Below are 12,144 nucleotides of genomic sequence, written 5' to 3'. Positions count from 1 at the left end.
TTTTCTCCCTTTTTATACCATACTCTTTGGAGGGAAGTTACTACATGCAGCCCACACTTAAGTGGTGAAATTTAAGCTCCACATCCTGGAGGGGGGCAGTATCTACACAGATTATTGGAATTTACACAGCTTTATCTTTCCCCCATTCATTTGTTTATATCAATATGGACTAATGAATATTCATTTTATACTTCGGTCATAATCCAATATTACTTTATTTTGTTACTCAAATTGTCCCAGCTTTGGCCATTAGGAATCCTCTTATTTATTAATTTCTGTTTCCCTTTGATATACCCTGTCATTACGGGTTGTTTTTTATTTGAGTACTCTCTTGCTTTCTGGCACTGTAAGGTGCTCCAGCTTATTTTACATATTTCCTGTCCCAGTCCTAGAATCAGCTGTTTTTCCAAGGAGCCCTTATTCTTTTTTCTTGGAGAACAGTAATAGAAACCAAGACCTGATAACTGGGTGTGTTTATTGCTACTGAAGTGACGTTGCTTCTAGGGTGTCATTGCTTCTAGGTCCTCTCAACAGACAAAGCAAATTATATGTAGGTATACTAATCTGTGTGTAGACACATCTGTAACTATTTCCACATGTAACCAGCTGTATTTACATCAGACTAAATAGGAGGGTCCATACTGATATCTTTCTTCCACTAATCCATACCAAAAGGATCACTCTAGTCTTTTCTTTTTGCTTATCTGTATCCTCTCACTTCAACAGACTGTCCTATAATTGGAATCATGCACTAATATAGTCTTTTCAGACTGTCCTTTTACCATTGGCTATCTATATACTTGGTTAATCAGTATTAGTGTACATGTATAGTGATTTCAAAATTGGTAACACATACCTTTGTGGAAAACAACTTTACTGATTAGAATACAATGCTTATGTACAATTTCTCTTGCCATTTTTCTTATAGACTCCACTCATTCAAAGATAGTTAGGCAAGCACTTTAGTTCCCTACCTCTTTCAGTGAAGTTCTTTCATAACATTTGTAATACACTTAGGTTTTTTATCCCCTGTATTCATTTCATCCTGGGCTTCCCCAACCTCCTAAAATTTTTTTTTAAAATTTGCATACCTTACGATTTCTTGTTTGTGCTGTAAAGTTCTATAGGCTTTGACAAATGCATAGTATATACATGTATCCACCATTACAGTATCATACAGAATTGTTTCACTACCATACATAAAAAAAATCAACTATCTTCACCCACTGAATGCTCACCTAAACACCTGATAACTACTGATTTGTTTACCATCTCTGTAGTTTTGCCTTTTTGAGAATGTCATATAATTATAGCCTGTGGTCTAGCTTCTTTTATTTGGCATATGCATTTAACATTCATCTATGTCTTGAATACCTTAATGGCTCATTCCTTTTTATTGCTGAATTGTATACCGTATTATGTGTGGTATGACTGTACCAGTTTCTTCGTTCACCTATTAAAAGACATCTTATTTACTACCATTGCTGTTTATGAATAAAGCTACTGTAAACATTTGCATGCAAGTTTTTGGGCAGACATAAGCTTCACATGAATTGGGTAGATACTAGGGGTAAGATTGTTAGATCATGGGGCACCTGAATGGCTCAGCTGTTAAGCGTCTGCCTTTGGCTCAGGTCGTGATCCCAGGGTTCTGAGATCGAGCCCCACATTAGGCTCCCTGCTCAGCAGGAGCCTGCTTCTCCCTCTCCCACTCCCCCTGCTTGTGTTTCCTCTCTTGTTGTCTCTCTCTCCTTCAAATAAATAAGTAAAGAAAATCTTAAAAAAAAAAAAAAAAGATTCTGTTCTTTAAAAAAAAAAAAAGATTGCTAGATCATATGGTAAGACTATGTCCTGCTTGGTAAGACTATGTCTTGCTTTGTAAAAAACTGCCGAACAGTTTTCTAAAGTGGCTATACCATTCTGTATTCTCACCAGCAGTGAATGAGAATTCCTGTTGCTCTAGACCCTCATTTGTAATTGGGATTACCTATTTTGGGAATTGTACCCATTCTAATAGGTCTGTAGTAATACCACATTTTTGTTTTAATTAGCATTTCTGTAATGACAGCAGATACTGAACATGTTTTCATATGCATATTTGCCATCTGTGTATCTTTGATGAGCATCCCTTTAGCTTTTTTTCCTTATTTTTAATCAGTTTGTTTGTTTTCCTATTGTTATAACAATTCTTAGCATATTTTGGATATGAGTTCTTTATCAGATACGAGTTTTGCAAATATGTTCTTTCAGTCTGTGGCTGATGCTTTTTCTTAAGTGTCTTTCACAGAGCAGAAATTTTAAAATTCTAATGAAGTTCAACTTACACGAATTTTTCCATTTGTGGATTGATCATGCTTTTGTTGTTTTACCCAAAAACTCATTACCACGGGTCGCCTGGGTGGCTTAGTTGGTTAAGCCGCTGCCTTTGGCTGAGGTCATGATCCCAGGGTCCTGGGATTGAGTCCCACATCAGGCTCCTTGCTCAGCGGGGAGCCTGATTCTCTCTCTGCCTCTGCCTGCTGCTCTGCCTGCTTATGTGTGCGCACACTCCCTCCCTCCCTCTCTCTCTCTCTCCTCTCTGACAAATAAATGAATAAATAAAATTAAAAAAAAAAAACACGTCATTACCACTATGTTAACTATACTGGAATTAAAATGAATTAATACAGGGCACCTGGGTGGCTCAGTAGGTTAAGTGGCTGCCTTCAGCTCAGGTCATGATCCCAGGGTTCTGGGATCAAGTCCCGCATCAGGCTCCTTGCTCAGTGGAGAGCCAGCTTCTCCCTCTCCTTCTTCCTGCTACTCTGCCTACTTGTGCTCTCTCTCTCTGTCAAATAAATAAATAAAATCTAAAAAAAAATCCATACAAAAAAAAGTAAAATGACTGGTATTTGGTATTACCAAATCTAGAGTTCTGTAGATTTCTCTCAAAGAAGTTTTATAATTTCACATTTAATATTTGGGTCTCCAATACATATTGAGATAATTTTTATGATAAGTGTAACCTAGTTTATGTTTAGTGAATCTGTCTTGGCTCTTAACACTCACATATCTTCTGAACAGTCGCAGGCCATGTTTTTAATATGATTAATTATGAAATTTATTCAGGATTATATGTATTGCTCAGCCCCATTTTGAAAATTACTTTTTCCCATCTATTTTCCTTTGTTCCATTGTTCCGCCCTTTTAAATCCAAAGCTTATTAACAGAACCACCATTAGAGGAATTCTCCTTTTTCTCTGTCATCATAAGTAATACTAGTCAAACCCAAATAGTCTTTCTCCAGAAGTCACCCACCTCTGCCAATTTGATTGTTCTCAACATTTTTTGTAAGCTAGGGATCATTTTGGATTCTAGCCTTAATAACATTTTGCATAGGTTAGTACCAGCATAGGCTAGTACCGGGTCTGTAACACAGTGTGTGCATCATTAGTCCTAAGCCTACTTTCCATTTTGTACATGTCATCATTTTATAATCTAAACTCTGAGAGTGCCCAATTACAGTCACACTGAATTCCTTCAAACCTGTCCCTTATGCTTCTATATTGGGATATTTTGCAGTTGCACAAATCACATTTTTGTTAGCTTGCCAGTCCTTTCTTAATCTTAAGCTGCAGTCCCCCCCCAACCCCTTCTTTTTCAAAGGAAATTTCTAAAGCTTAAGCTTTACTACAGGACTTAAAAATCCTTAAGAATTTTGTGAGAAAATAAGTTTGTGAGAAAAAAAGTTTGTTCAGTAACAAACTTTACATTTAAAAGTGAAGGTGGAAAATTGTTCCCTGGTTTATGAGATGTTAGCATTCGTAAGATGTAATATTTTGAAGGGAGGGAAGATGGGAGGAGAGAGCAGGTGATAACTCATACTTCCCAGGTAAATGGGATGAGGTCAGATCTGATTACATGGAGCTGCATTCACTCTGATACTTCTGGTATATTTTTCATGTGTGTATGTATAGCTTTACATACACACACGAATGCCAGAAGAGGTGACTCTGAAAATTAGGTTTAAATCTATTAACATTTTTTTTGTGTTAGGACATTTCTTACAGAAGGACTATATTAAGTACTTTTAGAAGTACAGAAAAGACTATATTAAGTACCTTTCTTACGGAAAAGACTATATTAAGTACTTTTAGAAATACAGTTGGCCTGACTTGTTTCTCTCTATTTTGTGTAGTTTTTTTTTTCTTTTCTCTTTCTCTCTCTCTTTCTTTCTTTCTTGTTGTTTGATCCCCCCCCCTTTTTTTTGCCTTACCTCCTCCTTTCTTCTGTGCCCTTAATTGACCTTGTCTTGGTATAAAAAAGTAATTGAATGGAACATTCTAGATTTTATTTTTAAAAATCACTTCTAAATTAGACTGCCTTTTACTTATGTATGACCCTTAGATCCTTGAGGATCAGTGACTGGATAGAATTAAGCTGATAGAATTTAACTGTAGAAAACCTATAAAAGTGTTCACTTCCATTTTAGGCTGATGACATACTTGTATTTAATATTAATTATATTCTTATAAAATTAAATATAAATGTAGTGACCCCCAAATTTTCATTTTTACTAAAAATGTTTTTAAAATACAGTCATTGGTTTCTTGAAACATCTTGAAGCATTCTGTTTTAATGAGTGTATTTTATAATAAAGTTAATGGATAAATATGTCAACTTAATTAAATTCAGAACTCATAATGAAATCTTATTTCACATGAAAATTTTAGTGTTGCATACTAACTGGGTTCATCTGTGGCATGGAATTTTTTTTAGTCTTTAAAAATTCTTTTTTTTTTTTTTTAAAGATTTTATTTCTTTGAGAGACAGAGAGCGGGAGTTGGGGGTTGGGAGGGGAGGCAGAAGCAGACTCACCACTGACCAGAGAGCCCAGTGCAGGCGGATCCAGGGACTCCAGAATCATGACCTGAGCTGAAGACAGTTGCTTAACCAACTTAACCACCCAAGCACCCCTGGTCTATAAAAATTCTGTTTTATAGCAACCATGTCAAAAAATCAGCTATAATCAATAAAGTTTTACCATAATCAAGTAATGACCATAAAGTTTCAGATTTAATGAAAAAGCAAGCAACTTGATTTAAGAAATAATGAAATCTTTTAAGTAAAAAATTCTATTTCTTATAAATATACTCCCTCAAGAAAGAGTGAGTGGTAGGGTAAAGATTAAGACTATCCCTAATTAGTAATTTGGACTCTGAAATACAGATACCTAGAGGAGTGCTTCTCAGTCCTGTCTGTGCTTAAATTCCCTAGAGAGTTTTTAGGCATTTCAGTGCTGGAGGCCTGCCTCAGACCAGAGTCTCTGGGTCTGAGCCCCAGGCATCAGTGCTTTTTAGAAGATCAACATAATTGTGCAGCCATGGTTAAGAACCACTTAAGTACATCTTGAAGTGTTGTGGTTTTTTTTTTTTTTTTTTTTTTTTTTGACAGAGAGAAATCACAACTAGGCAGAGAGAGAGGAGGAAGCAGGCCCTCTGCGGAGCAGAGAGCCTGATGCGGGGCTCGATCCAGGGACCCTGAGATCATGACCTGAGCTGAAGGCAGAGGCTTTAACCCACTGAGCCACCCAGGCGCCCCAGAAGTGTTGTGTTTTTATTATATTTCTAAATTTGGAAATTTGTGACAGTGCTGCATTTATTTTTTACTGTGGTAAAAAAAATACAATAAAATACTATTTCATCATTTTTAATTGTGTAGTTCAGTATTGTTAAGTATATTCATATAGTTGTAAAACATATCTCCAGAACTTTTCATCTTGCAAAACTAAAACTCTAACTTTTTTTTTTTTAATAAGAGAGATTACGCATAAGTAGTAGGAGGGGCAGGGGGTGATCAGTAGATGACCTGCTGAGCATTGAGCCTGACTTGGGGCTTAGTCTCAGGACCCTGATATAATGACCTGAGCTGATGGCAGACACTTAACTAAGCCACCCAGACTTCCCAATAATTTAAAAATCTGTAACAATTTAATATCAGCTCCCTCTACCGCACCTCTCCCAGTCCCTGATTAACCACCATTTTACTTTCGGTGTCTGTGACTTTGATTACTTTAGTTACCTTTGTAAGTAGAATTATATTTACCTTTTTGTGACTGGCTTATTTCACTTAGCATGATGTTCTCAAGGATCATCCATGTTGTAGCATGTCCCAAGATTTCTTCCTTTTTAAGAGTGAATATCTTAATAATAGTCCATTGCATGGATTTACCACATTTTGTTTATTCATCTGTTGGTGGACATTGGGATTACTTCCTCTTCTTGGTCTTGTGAGTAGCACTGCTATGAACATGGGGGTGCATATGCATATCACTTGAAGACCCTCCTTTCAGTTCTTTTGTGTACATACCCAGAAGTGGAATAGCTGGATCATACGGTAGGTAGTTCTGTTTTTAACTTTGACAAGCTTCCAGATTGTTTTCCATAGAAGTTGTACCATTTTAAAGTCCCTTCAGTACTGCACAAAGATTCCAATCTCTCCATATCCTCACCACCAGTATTTTCTGGGTTTGTTGGTTTTATTTTTTTTTTAATAGTAATTATTCTGATGGGTATGAGGCGATACCACATTGTAGTTTTGATTTGCATGTCTCTGATGATTAGTTGGGTGCCTTTTCATGTGTGTGTTGGGCTTTGTATGTCATCTTTGGAGAAATGTCTGTTTAACTCCTTTACCCGCTTTGTAATAGGATTATTTGATTTTTTATTGTTGAGTTGCAAGAATTCTGGATATTAACCCCTTATCAGATACACGATTTGCAAATATTTCCTTCCATTGTGTAGGTTGCTTTTTCACTCTGTTGATTCTTTCTTTTGATGCATAAAAAAAAATTAGGTTTGATGTAGTTGCAGTTGTCTGTTTTTGTTGTCTATACCTTGGTGTCATATCCAATAAATCCTTGCCAAGCCCAATGTCTTCAAGCTTATCCCCTTTGTTTTCTTCTAGGGGTTTTATAGTTTTGGGTCTTATTATATTTAGATCTTTAATCCATTTTGAGTTATATAGTAATTGTCCAGCTTCATTCTTTTGTGTGTGGACATGAGTTTTCCCAGCACTGTTTGTTAGAGACTGTCCATTTCTCACTGAGTGATATTGGCACTCTGGTTAAAGATCATTTGGCCATGTCTGTGAAGGTTTGTTTTTGGCCTTTTTGCTCAGTTGCATTGCCTATATGCCTATATGTCTGTTGTTATGGTAGTACCATATTGTTTAGATTACTGTAGCTTTATAAATTATTTTGAAGTGAGGAAGTGTGACACTTTGTTGAAATTTTGAAATTTTGTTCTTTTTCAAAATTGTTTTGGCTTTTGGGAGTCCCTTGAGATTTCATACGAATTTTAGGATGAATTTTTCTCTCTCTGCATAAAATTATTGCAATTTGAGAGGAATTGTATTGAAATCTAGAAAGTTTTGATAGCTGGACATCTTAACAGTATTAAGTCTTTGAATCCACAAACATGGGGGCACCTGGGTGGCTCAGTGGGTTAAGCCTCTGCCTTCTGCTCAGGTCATGATCTCAGGGTCCTGGGATCGAGTCCCACATCGGGCTCTCTGCTCAGCAGGGAGCCTGCTTCCCTCTCTCTCTCTCTGCCTGCCTCTCTGCCTACTTGTGATCTCTGTCTGTCAAATAAATAAAAAAATCTTTGAATCCACAAACATGGGGATCTTTCTACTTGTGTCTTTAATTTTTTTCAGCCATGTTTTGTAGATTTCAGGGTATAAGTCTTTCACCTTCTTCTTTAGGTTTATTCCTGAGTATTTTATTTTTTGTTGATACTACAAATGGAATTGCTTTCTTAATTTCCTTTTCAGGTTGTTCATTTTTAGTATGTAAAAATGCTACTTATTTTTGTATTTTAATTTTTGAATCCTATAACTTGGCTAAAGTCATTCTAATTGTTTGTTTGTTTGTTTTGTTGAATTCTTAGGGTTTCCTACGTAAAAGATCATGTCATCTGTAGTCAGATTATTTTACTTCTTCCTTTCCAATTTGGATGCCTTTTCTTTTTCTTTTTTTTTTTTCCTTGCCCAAATGCTAAATTGTTTTTAATAGAAAATACAAACTGTATTTTTTAAAAAGGAGTAGTTGATGCAGATTCAGGTAGGCCGTAGTGAAAAGTTCAGAATCTACTCTTTGAAGTCAAAGGGAAAGCATTGGAGTATTTTAACCTCAGAGAAGATGTGATGTTGTAAGAGTGAATCCAGAAAACTAGCAGAGTGGTACAAAGTGGTCTGATGGATAAATGACAGGCTGGGAGGAGTGGATGAATGGCAGGAGTAGAGAGGGAGAAAAGTGAATGGGATGGAGTATTTAGGAATTAGAAGTGACAGAGTTAGGTGGTAGATTGGATGTGTGGGTGAGAAGAAAGCACAAGAGAGCATTTTTATGGCTACTGTTAGGTTCTTGGCTTAAACATGACTAAGTGAATTGAGATAATAGATACTGTGGTATAGAGATTTCTGTATGCAGAGTTTGAGATGCTTGCTAAATAGCTAGTTCAGAGATGGTACAGAGGAGATTGTGTGCAAATCTGGCCATGGAAATACATGCCCAGTAACTAAGTTGACTCCACTTTGAAGGAAATCCAGGACCTAGTTAGTCTAAGCTTTGGTGCATAGGACATGTTCATTGAATATTTGTATAATGATCGGTCACAAAAATTGAACTTAGATATTGTAATATATTTAAAGCTAATTATCTTTAATGTAGAAACTAGTACTTTTTAATATTATGTAAGTGGCATTCTATGAGAAGAAGCCATTCTTTCTTAATTGAACTGGCTAAATTAAATTGAACTGGCTAAATTACTGATTTACATTGTCATTTTATGTCATCCAGCTCTCTTGATAGACTCTAATGTGGTAAAACCTGTGTTTCTGTTCAAGTCCATTAGAGAAAATAGATTAAAAGGCTGCACACAAGTGAAATTCAGGATATTTTTATTTTTCTGGGATGGGAGTGGGAAAAGCAGGGTAGGGAATGAGGTATGATGTGACTAGCTACTCAGGGATAAGTATAAAACTTTTTTCGTAAGTCTGGCAAGCCCGAAAACAGGTAGTCTTTGATGTGATATTATAACCCTATAAGAAAAAGCATGTCCTGGATTGGAGAGAAGTAGGGAAAGATAGAAGGAATGGGAAATGGAAAGCAGTGAAGAAGAAATGAGAAAAAAGCCTGGGAGAGTAAGCATTCAGCAGGTTCTGAATTGAGTATTAGAACGTAATCTACTTTTGATCCATTTGAATCCTGAGCTTCAGAATACATGATTAGTTTCCTTTAAAAGTTAATGCTACTTCACAGCTCTTGACTGCTTTAAGTGCCATTCTAATCCGAAGTAGACACACTTAATGTGAATGTTTTTCTCATCCCACCACTGTATTAAGCTGGAAGTCAGAAGATCCATTATTCCGGTCCTGGTTCTGTCATTAACTGGCTTTATGACCCTGTGAAGTTAACTTACTTTCTGTGAGCCTCAGTTTACTCATCTGCCAAATGATGGAGCTGGACAAAATGATCTGTAAAGTCCCTTCTGCTCTAAGATTCTCTATTTCTTTGGAATGAATCAGTTTTCCCCTAAGTGTGGCAGTGGTTTCCCATCATTAGAAAAATAAAAATCTGTGTTTTTGAAATTTTATATTAGCATATATTCTCCTGTATATTAGCACAGAAATTATTTTGCACAATCTGTCATTCTAATTTATATGTTGCTATTTGAGATTTTTAGGGATTATTTGAGATTCTATTCAGTGTCATCAGTTTTATTAAATACTTGCCACCTTTAAATCATTTCTTTGCCACAATCCTCAGAATTTGTTGATCATGAATTCTAGTGGGAGTATTTTAAGTAATTCTCAGACTTTTTATTTCTTGGTTTTTCCCTTTGAGAGAATTATTGTATTAGGAAAGTAAAGTTGTTTTTTAAGTCTATGACTGACTTATGGCCAAAACTTTAACTTCTTTTTTTCTCAAGTTTTCATTTAGAATCTTGGTTTTGATTTGACAGTGAACCGAATGGTGAAATGATACTTGTGATATAATTGTGCAAGGGGGATCATGTGATACTAAAAAAAGAAAAGTTAATAACCTGTATATGTAAGACATTACTGTCAGAGGCACCACAGAGTTACGCATTTAGTTTTATTTATCTGTGTTCAGTCTTTATACTTTTGATTTAATGTGGCAGAGAGTAGAATAAAGTCTGGCAGGTACAAAGGTCTAGACTTCAAGAAAAGGATAGAATTTGGGATCCTGTGTTAAAATACTTATACGTTCATGGTTTTAATACTGAGGAGCCATGATTATACTGTCTAATAGAAGAATCTTTTCACAGTGGAATACAGTGGTGTTAAATCTAAAAAATAAAAGTACGAGCAGGTAGCAAAGGATAATTAAAAAAGGAAGAACATCTCTCACTCTCCATCTTTTAACCCACAAATTACTTACTAGATGTATCTTCCAGTCTGTTCATAAGTAGAGAAATTGTGTGTTTTATTTAGAGTATTTAAAATTTTATTACTAAAAACCTTCCAAAGGTTTCAGGCTAGCTATCACCAAGTAAATTTTTAAACATGATTTTCTTATTCTGGTAAAGAAAACCGGGAAGAGTTTAAATTTGCACTTGTTAAAATTTAAAGTCTCACTCACAAACACAAAAAATAAAAAATTTTATTGTAGTTGATCAAACAAGCAGTAGGAAATTCAGAATAGAAATGTATTATATGTAAGTGGTTCTTAAGCAAATGTTGAGGTTTACTGGTCTATGTTTTAAAAATTACAAATCTACAGACATTTCAGTAGACTTCCCCCTCTTATTTATTTTTCTGTAGATATTTAATTTGTTCTAAAATATCTATTAAAGCAAAGTAGACTTCACCTTTGTAAAATAAAAAATACATCATCAGTATTGAACACAATTTTAGTTGAATCTCATCTAGAATATCCAGTGGTTACCAATGTAAGTGTGTAATGCCCCAACACTGCAGATCTCCAGGAATGCAACCTTCTGATATTCAAGAATAAATGCTGTGGGGAAAAGAATTTAGTGTAATTTTAATAGCATGGACTATTAGAATTCAGTGCAAAATTATTTTTACTATAAAGAAGTTAATTCACCTCATTCTAAATGGTATTCTCAGGGGTAAAAATATTTAATGCAACTTTTAAAAGTTAGCAATATTATTTCCTTTTGCTTATAAAGTCAGGTATTTTATAGTAGCATGATAGTAATAGAGAAATGGAAAGCAAAAAAAAAATTTGTTCCTGTGCTTTAAAAAAGATACTCCAAGTATTTGTATTGCAAATGAATTATTACCAAATGTTAATAATCTATTATGTCTTGTTTTTTAAAGTGAATGAATTTTTAGCTTTTGAGGGTCCCATCTTGTTGGATATGAGAATTAAACATCTAATCAAAACCAATCAGTTAAGTCAAGCAACTGCTCTAGCAAAGCTGTGTTCTGATCATCCAGAGATTGGTACAAAAGGTAGTTTTAAGCAAACTTACCTTGTTTGTCTTTGTACATCATCACCAAATGAAAAGTTAATCGAAGAGGTGAGTATGTTTTCTTTTGTTAGTAATTATTTTTAAAAATGAAGAAGTTAATTTTCAATTAGATTAGAATGTCTTTGACTTCTCTTAGATAGTGAGGGACTGTTGTCAGTCTTAAATTTTAGTATGCTCTGTGGTAGTGATTCTAAGCAGCTTTCAGAGTTATATGTAAACTGATTTCACCTAACTTCTTTTTAAATTGAATCTTTACTGCTGAGGTTAAATTATGGGACGGTGGAGGTAGCTTAATAATTGAGTAGGATGTATTTATTTGTCAGCAGTTGGGCCTTAACTTTAGTTTTACCTGACTTCAGGATACTTGTAGATCTAACTGGCTAATTTAAGTAACTATAGAATTTATATGACTTCCTCCTAAAAATATGTTCTCTGTTTTATACACATGCGTGTGCACACACACGCATAATGTATTCCTAGGGAGAAGTGTACACACACACACACACACACACGTATAGATCTGTATCTGTATATATTAAGATCAAATTTTTATTTGCATATTTAATGTAAAGTTTTATTTTCTGTGAGACATACGCTTTTTTTTTACTTCTAGTTTGGCATAAAGCATAGTATTCGTGCA

General features: G+C 35.1%; 1 protein-coding gene across 1 annotated transcript in view; it reads left to right on the top strand.

Moving 5' to 3' along the window:
- ZNF292 (zinc finger protein 292) overlaps positions 1-12,144 on the top strand; it is a 91,578-nt gene that overhangs the window by 54,208 nt on the left and 25,226 nt on the right. Inside the window, exon 5 of the mRNA XM_080806085.1 lies at positions 11,350-11,552. Coding sequence (XP_080662211.1) covers positions 11,350-11,552 — 203 coding nt within the window. The remainder of the gene's footprint in view (positions 1-11,349; positions 11,553-12,144) is intronic.

Source organism: Martes martes (assembly GCF_963455335.1).
Source record: "Martes martes genome assembly, chromosome: 6".
NCBI lineage: Eukaryota > Metazoa > Chordata > Mammalia > Carnivora > Mustelidae > Martes > Martes martes.
Note: the sequence above shows the minus strand (reverse complement) of the source record. Positions and strands in the feature narration are given on the sequence as shown.